The 19,740-nt window shown below is 33.3% G+C and overlaps 1 protein-coding gene and 3 pseudogenes across 1 annotated transcript in view; 3 read left to right on the top strand and 1 right to left on the bottom strand.

The window, feature by feature from the left end:
- The window catches only part of LOC110417958 (UDP-glycosyltransferase 83A1-like), a 5,651-nt gene extending 5,344 nt beyond the window's left edge, over window positions 1–307 (top strand). Inside the window, 1 exon segment of the mRNA XM_089783771.1 lies at window positions 59–307. Within this exon segment, the coding sequence (XP_089639897.1) occupies window positions 59–307 (249 nt within the window).
- A 991-nt stretch (window positions 308–1,298) lies between these two features.
- On the top strand, window positions 1,299–2,841 carry LOC110417956 (UDP-glycosyltransferase 83A1 pseudogene; annotated as a pseudogene).
- Window positions 2,842–12,570: 9,729 nt separating this feature from the next.
- Window positions 12,571–12,684, bottom strand: LOC149527089 (U6 spliceosomal RNA; annotated as a pseudogene).
- A 4,151-nt stretch (window positions 12,685–16,835) lies between these two features.
- On the top strand, window positions 16,836–18,630 carry LOC110418354 (UDP-glycosyltransferase 83A1-like; annotated as a pseudogene).
- The last annotated feature ends 1,110 nt before the right edge of the window (window positions 18,631–19,740 follow it).

The following is a 19,740-nucleotide window of genomic DNA, read 5'->3' as shown; positions in this document are numbered from 1 at the left end:
ATATACTATCTATTCGATACGTATACTTGCGTAATAGAATTTTAACTGACAGCTTTACATAGCAGATCAATTCAACAATAAAAACTACATTTGTGATGATTTGAAGATTGGTTTAGAACTGTTCAAAGATGAAAATGGAATCACAACAAGGCATGAAGTAAGTACAAAGATAAACAAATTGCTCTCTTCTGATGATATAAAGGCAAATGCGCTGCATATAAAGGAAATTGCCAGAAAGAGTTCCAATGAAGGTGGGTCTTCTTTCAAGAACTTGAAGATCTTTATTGAACATATTAAGAGCCTTTAATTAGGCCTACCAAATCATTTTGCAGAATGAGAGAAGACAGATTCTATTGAAGTTGTTGTGATTGTATACCTAAAAAAAATAAGTTGGTCTAGTGATTGATTATCATCTTAAAGGCAGCTCTCTGTTGAAGTTTAGAATTCGTTTTTTTGAGGTTGATGGCTGCATGGTGCTGTGAAAAGAGACTGCTTCACGTTACTTGTTGCAGTTGAAGGAATGGAGCATTAAGGCCCCTCTTTTGTAATCATTATTACTTGTTCTGTTTTAAGCCTAAATTTATGGATTTAAGTTGCTTTGTTTTCTGCCCTTTACCTCCTTCTGGTTGTTAACCACGGGACATGAACCCTTGTTTGTTTTATATAAGCTTTTGATGCTGTAATGAAATTCTTCGTCTTCTTCATTAGCACTCTCAACTCCAATAGTTTATAGTTCTTTGAATATTAAGTGAAAGTTGTTCAATATTGATATCCTATTATTCATAACCAAAAACATATGTCCTATTATCCAACTTGTTCTGCGTACATGTGAAAAGTGTTGAATGCATGCACGTCAGAAGCCAAATTTTTATTTTCATTCCTTTGTAGAGTACATAGAGAACATCTACCAAGTGCCAAGTATGTATGCACTTAACCTCTAGTGGTTCAATAGAAATTCCAGATTACAAATCATTAAAACTAGTTTTAAGTAGTAACAACCTTTTTTTTTAAGAAAAAAAGGCTTTAAGTGGCCGGATTTGCTTTAATCCTTACAAGGAGAAAAATACAGGTGAAAGAAACAAGAACTCACATTAAACACTAAACAATAAAAGGGGACACTTAATCATACTCCTATGTGAAGACAGAGTAAGTTGTTGATGAATTGACAACCAGATATATTTAAACAATTGAAAATGAAAGGATAGCTATCCGTAGGTAGGCTAAACAGCAAGAGAAAATAACATAAGTGCGGGTTCAGACCCAAAGCAAGCTAGTCTGGGGATGTAGCAGCGGTATCCATGGCTAGAAAACCACATGTACTGGCTATACCCATCCCAGCACAAGGCCATGTGGCGCCTTTCATGAAGTTGGCCCTCCAAATTGCTGCTAATGGAGTGCAAATCACATTTGTTAATTCAGAATCTGTACATGAAAGAATTATGGCCTCAGTATCAGCGGACATCGAAGAGCAAAGCCTGATAAGTCTAGTTTCAATTCCTGATGCTTTAGAATCAGGAGGTGCTCAACGAAATGCTGTTGATTTCACAAAAAGGGCACAGAAAGGTATGCCGGGTTCATTGAAGAGCTTGATTGAGAAAATAAACCAGTCTAACATCAATGAGCAAATCACTTGTGTTTTAGCTGATACAACGGCTGTGTGGGCACTGGAAGTGGCCAAGGAAATGGGGATCGAGCGAATTGCAGTTCAAGTTGCTGGACCAGCAGTTTTGGCCCTCTCACTACAAATTCCACAGCTAGTTGAGGCTGGAATTCTGGATAAGGATGGTAAGAATCTGGCAGCATTTATAATTAACTGTACATGTACATATGATTTTGGGGTTGGCTTTAGGTATATACCCCTATTCTGGTTTAAACTGAGTCCTCAGGCCAACAGTATTCTTATTTATTTGTAGTTTTTAAAAGCTTGACTATGGATAGAATAATTTGATCTTTGCAGGAATTCTAGTGAAAGGCAAATCAATCTCATTATCAAAGGAAATCCCTGCCTGGAGTAGGTCAGATATTCCATGGAGCAGCAGTGATCCAGAAATGCAGAAAGCTATATTTGGACTTTCTTGTACCGTGCCCAAAATTGTTGGGCTTACCAACTTGATTCTTTCCAACACATTTTATGAACTAGATGCATCAGCCTTAAAATTGGTTCCAAACGTCTTACCTATAGGCCCGTTACATGCCAGAAACTATATGGGAACTTTTGCTGGGAACTTTTGGCCTGAGGACTCAGTTTGCATAAGCTGGCTTGATCAACAAACTGCAGGCTCTGTCATCTATGTTGCATTCGGTAGCACAGGAAAATTTAGCCTACAACAAGTAGATGAACTGGCACTTGGTCTTGAACTCACTGGCCATCCATTTTTATGGGTAGTCAGATCCAACCTTTCAAATGGGGCAGTTACCAAATTTCCTGAAGGATTCATAGAAAGAATAGCTGATCGTGGAAAAATTGTTGAATGGGCGCCTCAGGAAAAGGTGTTAGCTCACCCTTCTGTTGCTTGTTTCGTAAGCCATTGCGGATGGAATTCCACTCTGGAGGGTTTAAGCAAGGGGATACCCTTCCTATGTTGGCCCTACTTCACTGATCAGTTACATAATAAGAGCTATATTTGCGACGTTTGGAGGATTGGTTTGGGAGTTGACCCAGATGAAAATGGAATCATAACAAGGCACGAAATTAGTACAAAAATAAAAGCAGTGCTCTCGTCTGATGCTATAAAAGCAAACGCCCTGCACCTAAAGGAGCTTGCCAGAAAGAGTGTCAATGAAGGCGGGTCTTCCTACAAGAATTTCAAGAGCTTTATTGAACAGATAAAGGGCGCCTAGACAAGACAAATCTCTTATAAACAGAATCTGCCTCAGTTGTCTCAAACATAAGAAATAGATAAATCAAAGGAAATGGTGTGGTGCTTGACTAGTTCTTCACAAGGGCAGTTGTTAAGTCTTTTTCAAGGAATAGAAATGTAATAAATTGTATACCATTCTATGTTCTTAGTATTTGTCACTTTTCATCTGCACTCTTTATGTCGAATCTCCTGAAGGCTGCAATTTCTTTTTGGTATTGGAAAAAACTTTTGTAGTCAAGACAAATTGCTAGAACGATCCATCCTTTTATGGGAATTGAGACATGTCTTGTTGATCTAAATGTCAGCCCAGATGGGTGAAAATCGAAAGATGATCCATTGCTTCCTTGTCTTTTCCATCTCATTCCATGACACCTAATTCCATTTTGTCGACATAGTGAGTTCGAAATATATCGAGTAAAAGGATGAAATTTCTTCGATTGTATATGCTTTGTCTAACAAATTACGTTCCTTCACTTAAATGTGTGATAGTCCGTGTAGCGTTTGGGTGGACGCTTCCACACAAGTCAGCCAATAACTTTGTGTATATCTTTACCAGTGAGGCAATCTAATAATTCACCTATTGCTTACCTCTTATAAAGAGTTTATGAGAGTTTACGAGAATTTCACCAAGAGCCGTTACAATGCATGAGATGGGGACAGTCCTTTCTTCAAGGATCTTCCCCCTCAAGACTCAACAAGCATTTCTAGAGATGCCACCAAGTGCTATTACAATGTTTAAAAAGGGGACATCTCCCTTGGGGGTACAAAAGACTTAATCTCCTATGCAGTTCTACCCTATCATAGCCCTATACAAAGTTGGCTCATGACATCCTCCCCCACGTAATCTATCAGCGTCCTTATTGAATTGTTGACTTAGAACTCTTCAATCTTCTGGTTGAAGGTGCAGAGATTGGTTTCCTTTTCCTAGGTGATTTCATTTGTGCCTAGAACTTCCTATTTCATTAAATACTCTTATGTTGGTCGTCGGTTGATTATGATTGTCTCTCTGTATGAATCTCCTCTACTTAATGTTGTGATGGTGGCTTGGTGGTGATGGTAGCTCTTGTGGTTTGACTCCTACTAGCATCTGATAAATTTGTATAGGACAACTTTAGTTTGCTGACATGAAACACTAGATGCACTTTCATCCATTTTTGGTGAATCAATCTTGTAGAAGGTTTTCTTCACCTTAGTTGTAATTTGCACATAGCCTTCATACTTCCACATTGGTTGTTTATCTTTTTGCCTTCAAAATATGAGTTGTTTAAGTACCAATTTTGCTAGCACAAGGTCCCCCACCTTAAAATGGTGCTCTTTTCGACCTTTGTTTACCCACTTCTTCATGTGGCTGGAGGCTTTCTCTAGATAAGCTAGAGCGATCTCAATATTCTGGCTCAACTCATTGGAAAAGTTAAATGCTCAGGGGCTCTTCCTATTGTAGGATTCCATTATGGTGTGGGGAAGTGTGACAACCTCGAAAGGGTTTTGTTTATGGCAGAACTCTTCTGGAAATTGAAACATAATTTAGCCACATCAAATAGATTAAGCCAATTCTTCTAGGTTGCCTGTACAAAGTGTCATAGATATTCCTCCAGTAGTTCGTTGAAGCGTTCTATTTGACCATTTATCTGTGGATGATAATTAGAGGAGATGTTAAGTTCTGACCCAATAGCTTGAAAAGCTCTTTAAAAAAAATAGTAAACTGTGGATTTCTGTCGCTAATAATGCTTTTAGGTGCACCTTAGTATTTTACCATATGTTTGAAAATTATAAGGGTTGTTTCTTCTATAGAGCTAAACTTTTATACTAAGAAAAATGTAGCGTATTTTGAAAAATGATCCACTATCACTAGAATTGTTATCATATCTCCCACTTTAAAAAGCCCTACTATGAAATCAAGAGAAATGCTTTTCCACAACTTGCTTGGTATGGGTAGCCATTGAAGCATTCTATTGGCTTTTGTCTCTCCACTTTGTCTTGTTGGCAAATAAAGCATGTCTTGGTATAATGCATCACATCTTACCACAAGTGGGGCCAATAGTAAACTTATTTCAATAAAGCTACCATGCGTTGCCAACCTAAATGTCCTACCCATGGAGTGTCATGACATTCTCGCATCAACTTCTATCTTAACTCTCCAACTCTCAAAACAAATATCTGTGGCCCTTTTGTTAGCACAAGTCCATTTTTTACCCAAAAATACTTAAACTTTTCACTCTCTACTAATTTCGTGATGGCAATGGCTTGGGGGTTTCTTTTTAGGTTTTCTTCAATAGAGTTGCGAATATCCATAGTTACTCTGTTGGCTGTGATTAGAGTTGTAACTCTAGGAGATACTAATTCAACCTTTCTATTAAGGGTGTCTGCTATTTGATTAGCCTTCTCAAATTTGTGTTCAAAATGAAAATCAAACTTAGCTGAGAACTCTTATCATCTCGCTTATTTAGCTATAAGTTTCAATTAAGTAAGAAAATGACTGACTGTAGCATTTTCTATCTTAACCATGAATTGAGACCCTAATAAGTAGTGCCACCATACTCGTAAGCAATGATTCATGGCTAAAAGCTCTTTTTTTTACGTAATGTATCTCTTTTAAGCTTTGTTCAACTTTCAACTCTCAAATGTGATTGGATGTCCCTTTTGTAATAATACCCTTCCAAGAGCAAAGTCTGACGCATATGTCTATACTCAAAAAGTTTTTCAATATCTAGGAGTGCTAGGACAAGATCCATCATTATCACTCCTTTCAAATCTTAGAAAGCTTCTTGGAATTGAGGTGTCCAATTCCATTTTTGTCCCTTTTTAAGAAACTTTATAGGTACCACCAATCGTTTTGAATATCTTTCCATAAATCTTTGATAATAGTTGGCTAACCCTAAGAATGAGCAAAGCTCAGCTATGTTTTTAGGGATGGTCCATTCTTTGATAGCTTTCACCTTCAGCATATCCATCCGAATATGCCTTTGTTTAATTATGTGACAAAAGAACTGAATTTGGGTTTGCGTGAATGCGTATTTTTCCCTTTATACATACAACTGGTTGTGACATAATCTTTGGAAGACTTGCCACAAATACCTCTAACGCTCCTTTGAGGTTGAATTGTGCACCACAATGTCATCCAAGTAGATTACCTCTAACTTGTCTACATAATCGTGAAAACCCTAATTCATCAATGTGCAAAAAATGGTAGTAGCATTGGTTAGTTCAAAAGGTATAGCAAGAAATTCAAACGCATTATACCACATCACGCAAGTGGTTCTCAATTCATCTCCATCAACAACTCTTACTTGATGGTTGCTTGATCTCAAATCTAATATAGACAAGTACTTTGCACAACTCAATTGGTAAAAAGGTCTATTGTAAGAGGGATTGGATATTAATTCTTTACTGTGACTTTATCCAAAGCCCGACAATCCATGCATAATTGCCAACTCCTATCTTGCTTTTTCTGAAAATGTACTAAGGCCCCAAAAGGTGCTTTTGATGGTTGGATGAATTCAACTTGGTTTAGCTCTTCTAATTGTTTTCTTAGCTTTGCTAGCTTTGGGAGAAACATCTTGTATGGCCTCTTTTCAAGTGTCTTGCCACCCAGGAGTAATTCTATCTCATGATCAACAGCTTGTCAAGGTGGTAAGACCCAAGCTAGCTATTTGGGCATCATATCTTGAAATTCTTCTAAAACCAACTTTACTCCCATGGGTATGAATTTATACTATCTTTGTCTTTATAGATAGGCATGGCCACATAGGAAGGCTCTCCTTTCTTAATCTTTTATTGGAATTGGATAGCTGATATAATCCTCTTTCCATTTTTGAGTAGAATTTTAGCTGGTACCACACAAGGTTGTTCCCTGTAGAACATTAGATAACTAACAGCATGGAATGGGATGGTTTGTGATTTCGTCATAAAATCCAATCTTAGAACAAAATCAAAGTCATCTATGGTGGCCATAATCATGTTCACCTTCCCCCCTAAACTTAAGAAACAATTTTAACTTTTGTGTTTTTGGAGTTCCCAATAATAGTTGAAGCTGGCAAGGTAATAACTTTCATCTACTCGAAGTGTTTCTCAATCTTGAGATCGCATCTCTCTGCCTTTCTAGAAGTGATGAAGTTATCGAAGGCCTCTATGTTGAGCATGGCTTTAGTCTTTTTATTGTTCACCAACACGTTCACATATATGAGACCTTGTTGAGACTCTTTCTTCATCTTTTCTATTTGCGTTTATAGAGTACTAAGCAACCAAATTAAACCCATATGCATCGACCCCTCACTGACTTCCTTAACTAGGGTCTGGGCCCGAGGTGCTTCCACATTAATAGTACTATTGCATTAAGAACTACTCAATGGGGGGAATCAGTTACTTGATGAGGTTCATTGCAAAAAAAGCAAAATTTTGAGGCTCAAGGTTTGAAGCCCCACAATTTAGTTGTTTTTACTTGAGGAGTGTCCCTAGCCAGCTGTCTCCTTGCTCCTCCCTCACTCGAAGGTTTGTTAACTTTTGAGAATTTTGGCCCCATTGTTGGAGCTCGAGCTACTGATTCTTGATAAAGGGTCTTTCTGTTTATGTGAGTTATCACTATAATCAATAAAATGTTCAGTAGCTACCATTGCTAAAGTCACATCCTATACCTTTTGTGGTAACAAATCCATTATTGGGATGGCTTCAAACCTTCGAGAAAATAAACCAACTTATCTTTCTAGGTAATATACTTAATATCCAACATTATTGTAGAGAAGTTTCTTACAAATTCTTGTACTATTCTGATTTGCGTCAACCCTTGCAACTTCTATCGAGCCATGTACTCTACCTTTGTAAAGAAGCATTGGTACTTCAATTCTTGCTTAAGGTCCGCCCATGTCTGGATATGGCACTTGCCATCAACAAATTTCCAACATCACCATAATTTTGTATTCCCTGCAACATACGTTACGGCTATCGTGACCTTACGTGACCTTATCTTCCTCCGACTCTCTATGCATAGCTTGTAAGTACTGTTCAATATCAAAAAAGAAGTTTTGTAGCTCTTTTGTATCTCTAGCCCATTTATATCACTTGAGCTCTGACACTTTAGCCTTTTTCCCTTAATCTCTTGGGTTTGCACCGTTATCACCTATAGCAATAATCAAGAGATTTACCTGAGCTTTTAATTCTCCAAACTCACCTTGGAGAGTGCTTAATGCATCTTTGGTTTCATCACTTAGGGTATTTATCATCTACAATAGTTCTTGCCAGATTGTTTCAATTTCATCTATTTGCTTACTTGAGACCATATAAGCTTTTATTATGACCACTGAGCCTTTAACTCATCAATTTTTTAATGGTCCTCTATTACATTTTGCAAGGCCACCATGTTTGCTCTTTCACTTAGCACGTCTCGTTCATGCTTTGATATTAACTGTCATGAACTGCACTCTTTCATATAAGTATACAATAGTCCGTGAGACGCTTGAGTGGACGCTTCCACACAAGCTAGCCAGTAACTTCGTGTATATCTTTAATTGTGAGGTAGCTCAACAATTCGTCGAGTATTCACCCTTTATAGAAAGTTTATGAGGTTTCACAAGTATTTCACCAAGAGCCGTTACAATGAATGAGATGAGACATTCCTTTCCTAAGGAATCTTCCCCCTTCAACGTTTAATGAGCATTTTTGGAGATGTCGTCAAATGCCATTACAATGTTTAAAAGAGGGACATCATCCTTAAAGGTACAAAAGACTTAGTCTCCTAGGTAGTTTTACCCTGTCATAACCCTATACAAGATTGACTCATGACACTTTGCGTATGAATCTTTCAATAGATGCTGATTTTTTACATTAGTGAAGTTTTTTATTGTTATATTTATAGAAGGTAATCTAAAAGTATTGCTAAAGTAAATATTGACATTTTAATATTTAAAATTGACACAATTTCAAGTAGAGGAAAAGTAATTAAATTAAAGAACACATCTCCTCATTAAACTATGTCAAGTGGATAAAAGAGAACACATATCTTTGGTAATGTAAGTTCAATATATAAACATTTAATAATTTTAAATTAAAAATTAAAAAAAAAGATTAATTGTTATTTCAAAATTTAATTGATAATTAGAAAAGCATCCTTATCTATTAATAATTAAATATTACTCATTTGTTTTCTTAAAAGGTGTTTTCATTAAGGCCATCAACCAGCATGCCACTACAAGTTTTTAGTGTGAAAGGCTGAAGACTTTTGGTGGCATGAACAACCCTAAGAACAACCCCAGCTTAGGATAAAGGGAACTTGTAAAATTACAATATTTCTTATCTGCACAAAAAGCTAATGGTAGTGTCCTTTAACTCAAAATAAAAAGCCTCTATGCAGGCATCAGAAACAATGATTTACAAGAAGAGCTCTAGCATAACTAAGCATGTGTCAAATGCCTTAATTTGATAAATATAGTACTCTAATGTAGCCCAATGATTCTTCATATTTTTTAACATATCATGGATCACGCTTGTATTTTAAAAATGCTGTTGCTTTTGATCATTATAAGAAGACCTCCAGCATAACAAAGCAAAAAAAGAAATGCCACAGATAAAATATCCATGTGAAGGCAAAGTAGTTCGAAGATGATTTGACAACCATATAAATCTAATCAATTGAAAATAAAACAATAGCTATCAACAATTCAACAGTGATATGCGAAGTAGGCAACATAATTTGACTATTAAATAAAAGAGCAGATAGAATTATTAATATAATAATTCTTTGAAAGGAAAGAAATATACACCTATTATTTACTATTGAGCCATATAATCAAGTGGTATTAGTAAAAGTATTTGACTTGACCATGACTCAAAAGCCACATGTGCTAGTTATACCATTTCTAGCACAAGGCCATGTAGGACCTCTCAAGAAGTTGTCCCTCCAAATTGCTGCTTATGGAGTGAAAGTAACATTTGTTAATTTAAAATTCATACATGAAAATATTATGGCTACCAGTGCCATATTAAGGAAGGAAGATGATCAACCCTTGATAAGTTTAGTTTCAATTCCCAATGGATTGGAGTTGGAGGATGATCAAAGAGATACTCTTAAGTTTGCAGAAAGTGTACGGACTGTTATGTTGGGTGAATTGAAGAAATTAATTGAGAAAATAAACCAATCGAATGTTGATGAGAAAATCACTTGTGTTATTGTTGATATACTAGTTTGATGGGCATTAAAAATGGTTACGAATATAGAATTGAGGAAATTGTTGTTCACTTTGCTGGACCCGAAGGCAACCATGTCACTACATGTCCAACAGCTTATTAAGGATGGAATTTTAGGTGATGATGGTAAGAATCTAGGCAACATATTTATTTAACTACACAAAAATAATCATACTAGTTTTAAGTTATCATCTAAGTCTGAACTTTCTCATTTTACGCAAATCAATTTGTTGGCTTCAGTGTCTGAGTCTAATCAAATAGTTGGAAAAGGGAAAAAAGGACTTGATTTGATAGAATTGCTATTGATACTGCTCGCAACAAGTTATTGTTAGTTGAAAATGGCAACATAACTTGAATGTGGAAGTTCAAAACATGTTGCTATGTTCAATTATTTTTATCATGCCTGTACTTGTAATATGTTTTATAACTACCAAGTAACTAGTTGGCTATATATATTTCCTCGATTATGGATAAAGGGTGTGCGATTTTCTTTTGTATACCAATACTTTGTTCATCTCTGTTCAACCCAACCTAAAATAAAAGCTTCGTTATAGGAGCCATATTCCATTCTCCATAACTTAACATGGTATCAGAGCTTGACTAAGTTCTTGAGGGACCTGAAACATACCATAACCAAAAAACACAACTTCACAACATTACAAATCGATTGTAATATATCCATCTCCAACACAAGCTCACACCCGTCACCTTCCACCTTGAATGGTGAAAACTATATATCTTAGTCAATTAAAATGAAAGGTTACTTACAGGCTTATGACCTATGGAACATTGTCGAGATAGGTTAGGAGCCCCTTGCCTTGAAAGAAACAGCAACACTTGCCCAAATCAAACAACATGGGGAAGAAGTTGCTAAATGATATCAAGCTCTGTCTTTTCTCTATGAATGTGTCACAGAATCGGTGTTTGAAAGAATTATGCCTCCAAAATATAAAATTAAATATTTTTAATTTTCATAGTTAGTTAGTTAGATATTTAGATAATTAGATCAGGCTTATAGCCTTATAGTTACATATTAGAACTTATTTTAATTTGAAAGTTCTAAAGGGGAAGGGTTATTATCTATTTATATTTATATTTATATTACAAATTTTAAGTTTGAAGGAACTTATTTTAATTTTTTGGTGATGGAAATGGATGATCAGATACTTCATACTTGGTGAGATAATTAGATAAGACTTATAGCCTTATAGTTATTAGTTAAACATTAGGACTTATTTTAATTTTTAAGCTTTAAAGTGGAGGGGTTATTATATATTTATATATATATATTACAAATTGCAAGTTTTATGGACTTTTCAAAAAATATTTAAGTTTTTAGGGACTTATTTTAATTTTATAGTGATGGAAATTGTTTTTGGGAAAAGCAATGATGGGAATTATATTAATCAAATTATTAGGATAATTTGTGTGAGTGATTTGTTCAAATTAAACAAATTGATTATTAAAAAAATGTTTTACATTTTTAACATTTTTGAGTAAATAAGTGAGATGAAATTGATTGTAACATATTTGTGAATAAAGAAATTTTGATATAGTTTTCATTATGTTTTGTATTATGTTTAATTTTATATAGGTATTTTATATTATTATATCAATGATATTAATATCTAAATAAAGATTTATTATATAAATTGATTTTTTTGTTGCATTGGGAATTTGAATATTGACATGGATTATAAATTTATATACAAAATAAATAAATAAATAAATGAAACTAGAAATCAACAAAAAAATAAAACACTAATGAAATTATGTTATGTTTTAATTACTTGTATTTTGCATTTTTTTATTTGCTGTCTTGATAATGAAATCTAAGACCTTTATTTATGTATGAATATGGAAAAACTGTGTAAATTCATACATACAAGAATACTCTTTAATATATTAAATACAAAGTCAGTTGAGTCCGTTAATTGATTTCAAATTTTATAACATAATTGACCCAACTTAATCGAACTGTCTAAGTGATTTAACTTATTCAAATTAGCCAAATTTTGTCAATTAATTCGATTAGGTTGATTTTAACCGACTTTTACTCACTCTAGGTATGAACATATTCAAAGAGATTATCCTACAAAACCGGACGGGAGTAAAAGAAATAAAAGTAAGAAAGTTTTAGTTTTTTTTTTAAATTACACAATTTTATTATTAAAGACCAAAGTAAATGAACTTTGGATTTTATGATTACAAAAATAAATACAAAAATAACCCCAATAACTAAAGCCCAAATTTAGAGAAGTTTGGGTAAAAAGAAGTCACCTAAAACAGCCCACAACAAGAGAAAAAAACCTTCAACAACAAGCATTTACTGCTGTCCAACCAAAACGCAATCCTAAAGATCTCACCATATCCGAAAATTCTATATGAGCACATTAATCTTCACATTTGGATAGCAATTAAATATGTTCAAAGATTCCACTTGTCCAAGGCAGCACTCCTTGGGCGAGACACATATGATGTGTCCGATTATCTTTCAAACTCCATCCCGCATTGGACTCTTGAGAATATTGGAAAAAATTAGGACCATTTTTCTATTAGTGCATGTCATCCTGTGCAGGGCCTATGCTAATCTTCTTTGTATGTTTTAGTCACATTTAATGATGATTGTGATACTGTTTTTCCAATCTAAAAAATTATGGATGCAAATTCTAGTGGTGTTTGGTATTTAGATTTTGCTTATGTCACTTACTTATACTTCCAAAAGATTATTTTGATTTGCTTCAAGAATGATGTCTAGGAATTTGATTTTGGTTGCTTAGTCAATTATACAGATAATAGGTCTTGGAGTTGCAAGAATCAAAATGTTTGGTTGGATTGTGACACTCTTTGAATAGTGCGGCCTATTTCTCAAAGAAGTTTAGGAATCTAATACCATTGAGTCTATTAGACTCTAAAGCGTAGGAATTTTTTGCCAATGATCCAATAGTAAAATTCACATAAGGTGACATGCTATTTATGAGAGAGAATTTGCATATGGGTTTGTATTGTCTAGAAGGTGAGGCTTCGAAAAAATGGAAACAATGTACAAGAGATGGCGGTTATTGAAATGAGATTTCAATTATCAAGAAGGTGATGAAAGGTTCTCATAATGTAAACGTTGTGAGAGGATGGAAAGTCTCACCAATGTTGGTGAATTGGAGTGGTCATCAAGGTGCGTCCTTAAAGTCAATATGGCCCATTCTAGTTTGTGTACAACATTGAGTGGTTGTACAATTTGAATTTTTTGTTCCCCATTGAATCCTAACACTATTTTATTTTTGAACTTTTAAAATATAAAAATAGATCTCTAAGTTTTAAAATTGAAATAGTGCTCTTAACAGCCTTAGATAAGGAATACCTTGTAATGCTACCTTTTCCTCTAGTTGGAGTTAAAATGGGTATGAGTAAGTGTCCTAGTGAGGTTATTAAAAAAATATATGTGAAATATCTTTGAGTTGGTTACAGAAATTATTGAGAGAGATTTTATTATATTTTAATTTTTCAATAGTAGAAAAATTATTTCACTTTGTGAAGGTAGATAAAAGCCAAACCACGTGTAATATCTTATAATTCTCCATTTGCTTGATATCTCTGCATCTCATTTTTATTGTTTCTTACACAATTTTCATTAAAAACTCAAACAAAAAAACAATAAACATTAATTTATAGATATGCAAATAAAAATTTAAAACAACCTTAAAAAGATGCACCCATTCTAACATACTATTTTTATTCAACAAAAATAGTTTTTGGTTTATCAACAAGGCCCATCATTTCTATAGCTTAAATATAATTCTTTGAGAGACTTAAAAATAAATTTTATATATCAATTTTCTTTAAAAAAATAAAAAAATAATTTTATCTCTTTTCAACTCTCTCACCCAATCTCATCTTCTTCTCTCCTTTTACGTCCACTATCAACAATAAAAACCTAGATACAGTGATTGTTGCTATAATTAAACTCAAACTCTATCAAAACTTGAAGGAAAAGTTGATGTTGTAATCCTTCTTACTTAACTCGTAAATTTCAATTGGTTACTCCTAATTTTCACATTATAATAGATTTTGTAAAGTAAAAGTAGATACAAAATGTTGTAAAACAACTATATTGGGACCTAATACTATTATCTAATAGAAAGATAAAAGAGTCATACGAAAAATCAACAAAAAAAAATAATGATTAATTTTCAATGGAAGGAAAATTATGGAAAATTAACAACTATTAAGTGGTTAAGCTTACTTTGATTTTGGTTCTCTTGGTATCTTTACTAGATAGCTGATAATTTAGATGTAGTATTTACAAGACAATGACTCTAGCTCAACTTTAGTTCTTTAGGTTTATCTTTGAAAATGAATTTTAATTAGTTTTACTTTCTTTTTAATTTTAATTTTGGATCAATTTTCTTGTTGATTTTGTGATGACTCTTTTATCTTTCGATTAAACAACAGTATTAGTTCTCAATGTTTCAATACATTTTGTATTTGCTTTGCTTTACAAAATATATAATGTGAAAATTAAGAGTTACCAATTTGAAATTTACTTGGTTGATTATGAAAAATTACAAACACTAGCGTTTCCTTTCAAGTTTGGATAGAATTTGAGTTTAATTATAGCAACAATCACTAGATTAAGGTTTCTATTATTGATAACGGACAAAAAAGGAGAGAAGAAGATGACAATGGCTGAGAGAGAGTTGGAGAGAGATAAAAAGAAATTTTTTGTTATTTAAAAATATATATATTTTTTCTTTTTTAAGAAAATTAAAATATTTTTTTATGGCCATCCAAAAATTTATATGAATTTATATTTAAAGCTCTGGTAGTGTATAGTTTCTATACGCTTTTAGCTCACAAAAATATTCCACCTTATTAATGAGGTAAAATAAAAAAAGTTTAGGTCTTAAAATTAAATATTAAAAACTTTATAATGATTAATTAAACAATGAATAAAATATTTTAACTTTTCTATCTCTCTCAACTGTTCTTCTTCTTATTTTCCATTTTTTATCTCTCTCCAACTCCATCATCTTCTTTTCCTACTTTTCTTCTTCCATAAAATTTAAGTTTTGTAAAATTCTGGAACTTCAAGAGCAATTTTTAAATTTTTTTCCTTATTCTTCTTAAACCTTAGAAGGAGATATTAACGAAACAAGATTCATAGAAATAAATCTTATTAACAAAAGTTTATAAGCTAACAATTTTGCTTTTAACTAACAGGATTAAGCCAAAAATTTTTCTTTTTCCTTGGGCATTAGGTTTTTTTTTTTTTCAATCATAAAATTCTAAATTCCTATCAAAACCAAAATTCTTTTGAGATGTTATTTAACCATTTTACTAAAATCTAAAATGCTAATAAGTTTCAACTTTAGATGTTAAACCAAATCACATACTTTCTAGTATTTCAATCATTGTTCATGATATGTTACATAACTATTTTTATTTTTAACTAAACCCCGTATTTTCAAGATTTTAAATGAAGATCACTCATTTTTAGATGGAATGTTATTAACCATTTTGCAAGGGTTTCAAAATCAACATATTTGAGTGAAAGTGGATTTCCCTTTGCAACGCTATGACAAAGACAGGTGGGATATGGCTTCTAAGAAAAAAACAATTTTGGGCTTAATCTTGTTACTTAGAAACAAAGTTGTTGACTTAATAAAATTCTACTAATAATATTTATTTATTTGAATCTTGTTTCTTCAATCTGTTTTTTTTTTAATAGTCTGTTTCCTCAATCTCTCTTAAGGTTTCAAAAGAATAAGAAAATAATATAAAAATTGCTTTTGAAGTTGTAGAATTTTGTAAAACTTAATTTTAATGGAAGAAGTATTGGATGATAGAATTGGAGAGAGAGAAGGACGAAAACAAGAAAAAGTACGGTTGAGAGAGATAAAAAAGTGAAAATATTTTACTTTTTGTTTAATTAGTTATTATAAACTTTTTAATATTTAATTTTAAATTTTTTTATTTTTTTATGTTACCTCATTAATCAAGTGGTACATTTTAGTGAACTGATAGTATATAGAATCTATACATTGGCAATGTATAAAATATAAACCCAAATTATATTTGCTTTTTGATGAAATGGTACTATTTCATGATTTGAAATGTATAGAAGCTATCAAATATAATCTCTAACTTAAAATTTTTAGGGCCATTTAGTGGCCATCTAGTCGGAAAATAAGCAAATGACACAAAGACACTGATATACCAAATGTATGCAAAAAAGTTAAAAAGAAAACCAATATGAAAAAGTCACCAGAAAACAAGTTACAGTAGTAATAAGTGACAAAAATATATTAAGAAATATAATTTTAAAGTATATTTATTGTTGTTGTCCTATAAAAATATTAAAATTTATACAGAGAGAAACATTTAGTTAAATGATAGTGCATTTATTCACAACTCAAAAGTATCTGGCTCAAATCTCCTTTCTCTCCTGAAACAAAAAAAAAAATATTATTAGTCAATAATTAAATTTAACTTGCCAATTGACAAATACATTAATTATCATATATGCGTAATCACAGCCCAGTCAATGATGCCTAGCAAATGTCACTTATAAATACTTTGTTCATGTTAAAGCTATTAGTTAGGAATTGGCATTCATTTAGATACTTCCAATAGAAAATGACAGGTTAATTAAAAAAAAAAAGGGGAAAAGCAGTCTCACAACATTATAAAACAAGAAGTAAAGGCCAGCAATAATATAATCTTGTAAAGGCAAAGCAATTGGAAGATGATACCATGAGAACAATATAAATTTATGCAATTGAAAATAAAGCAGTAGCTATCAGTAGTGAGACTCTGAGCTGGCGGAATAATTAATATAAGTATAGGTTTAAACTCCAAAAGCAAGTAATTAAATCTGACGCTGCTAGTTGCAGTTGTGATCATATACCATGACTCGAAAGCCACATGTAGTAGTTTTACCCTTCCCAGCACAAGACCATGTATCGTCTGTCATGAAGCTGTCCCTCCAAATTGCTGCTCATGGAGTGAAAGTCACAGTTGGTAATTTTGTACCCACACATGAGAAAAATATAGCTTCCACACCGGGGATACATAAGAAGCAAGGCCTGATAAGTTTTGCTTGAATTTCTGATGGACTGGAATTGGAGAATGATCGAAACGATGCTGTTGAGTTTACAGAAAGCACAGGGAGAGTTATGCCAGGTCAATTGATGAACTTGATTGAGAAAATAAACCAGTGTAATGCCACAAACAATGAGCAGATCACATGTGTTATTGCTGATGTATCCGTTGGATGGGCCCTAGAAGTTGCCAAGAATATGGGGATCGAGGGAGTTGTGGTTCACACTGCTGGACTAGCAGGCTTGGTCCTGGCTCTACGCGTTCCACGGCTTATTGAAGATGAAATTCTGGGTGATGATGGTAACAATCTGACAACAAATCTGTAGTTAACTATACATGTTTTTTCAATCCTAGTACTTAGTGTACAGTTTTAAGTATCTTCTCTGTCTTAATTGTCTGATTTTATGACACAATCCACCATTTATGATATATATTAAGGAAAAAAAACCTATCGAAACACAAGAAAAGATTATCTGTACTTGCATAAACTAATTATAGTCATATCAGTTTATTTGGCCATTCATTTCCAACTCCCATAAAGCCTTTTTGAAAAAAAAAATTGAAGAAACCTTGGTTTGAATGTATTTATGACTTGAATTTTTGCAGGAACTCTACTAAAAGGCGAATCAATCTCATTGTCAAGCGAAATCCCTGCTTCGAGAAAGTCTGAGATTCCATGGATTACCAGCGGCGATCTAATCAAGCGGAAAGCTATTTTTAAATTTGTTCGTACCGGCCTGCAAAATGTCAAGTTTGCCAACCTCATTCTTTCCAACTCGTTTGATGAACTAGCTCCATCAGCCTTGAAATTGACTCCCAACGTCTTTCCGCTAGGTCCTTTACTCGCAAGCAACCATTTGAGAAGTTTCACTGGAAGCTTTTGGCCTGAGGATTCAACTTGGTAAGCTGGCTTGATAAACAAGATGCTGGTTCCGTCATCTATGTTGCATTTGGTAGCATAGCCATCTTTAGCCCACAACAAGTAGATGAGCTCGCACTTGGTCTTGAGCTCAGTGGCCATCCTTTTTTATGGGTTGTCAGATCCAACCTTACCAAAGGAAATTCATCTACTAAATTCCCACAAGGGTTCACAGATAGAATAGCAGATCGTGGAAAAATTGTCGAATGGGTGCCTCAGGATCAGGTCTTAGCCCATCCTTCTGTTGCTTGTTTCCTGAGCCATTGCGGATGGAATTCCACCATGGAGGGTCTAAGCATGGGGGTGCCCTTTTTATGTTGGCCTTACTTTGCAGATCAATTCCATAATAGAAACTACATTTGTGATGTTTGGAACATTGGGTTACCATTGACTCCAGATGAAAATGGAATCATAACAAAGCATGAAATAAGTGCAAGGATAAAGACCTTAATCTCTTCTGATGGAATAAAAGCAAATGTTTTGCACCTAAAAAAGGTTGCTAGAAAGAGTGTTGATGAAGCTGGATCTTCTTTCAAGAATTTTAAAAGCTTTATTGAACGGATGAAGGCTCTCTAATTGTGGTGGACCATTTCAAAAAGCATGGAAAGAAGACAGGCTTTAGCAGAGCTATCGAAAACTTCACGAAATAAATAAACCAACAAAATTGTGTCCCATGTGTCTACCATTTCCATATATAGTTCAAATTAGATTATAAATCTGTTGGTATATGCCTTTGAGTCAATTGGATTGGTTAAGAAATATATATTGTCATTTAATACATACTTAATTACATAACTATATGTGATAAAGGTTTTTCTTCATGTTAGTGTAATAATAAGGAGTTATTAAGTACTACTTGGATGAAACCCATTGAACTTAAGGCCTTGCAAGAGGATTGTAAAGATGTTACAATTATGAGATTACTATGGATTAAAGCCATGTTCTTAAAATTGTTATTGGTCATTGTATTGTCAAGACAGGGCATTGACAATGCTCAAAAACTAGTAAATGTTAAGCCTCCTTACTTAAGAAGTAAGCAATCGATCTTATAGATTGAAGTATATAGAATACTTGAGGATAACATGAGACTACTTGTTAAAGAATAAGTTCACTAAACATGACCTGCTATGAGAACTCCATTTGGTATTTCACTCAAGTGTCCATAGAATATGTTCTCATGTGATAGTCGTGCAAGTAATCTTCAAACTTGAGACATTAGGTCATCTTGTATGGAGAATAACATACTTTGATGTTACCTTTACGGGTTTGGAGGTAACCAGATTCCTAAATATAGTGTTTTTGGCTATGTCATAAAGCATACGAAGGTGAATGAATAGTCAAGAGAGAATTCATCACCCTAAGTGATATAAAGAGATATATCTCGTTATTCTCAATTCTTGATTAACTTATAAAAAGTCTTTAGCTAAAGCATGATGAATTTTTGAAAAGTTAGTTTCCTAAATTCATAAGGTTAGTCAAGAATTATGAAAACTAATATGGAATGTCATAAGTAGACATCGAGCCATACTTAATGACATATCTAGGATAATTGATGAAATGGTTGTATTGCATTGAGAGGTTTATTACTAAAGAGCTTTGTCAAATTCTTTAATTGACTCTTAATATTTAAGTGGTCATGATGTATTGCTAGATACCACTCATAATCTATAAATATAAATAAATTAT

This window comes from Theobroma umbraticum, unplaced genomic scaffold (genome assembly GCF_002168275.2).
Source record: "Theobroma umbraticum cultivar Fairchild unplaced genomic scaffold, ASM216827v3 scaffold_50.0, whole genome shotgun sequence".
In the NCBI taxonomy this organism is placed as follows: domain Eukaryota; kingdom Viridiplantae; phylum Streptophyta; class Magnoliopsida; order Malvales; family Malvaceae; genus Theobroma; species Theobroma umbraticum.
The sequence above is the reverse complement of the archived record's forward strand: the minus strand, read 5'-3'. Positions and strand labels throughout refer to the sequence as shown.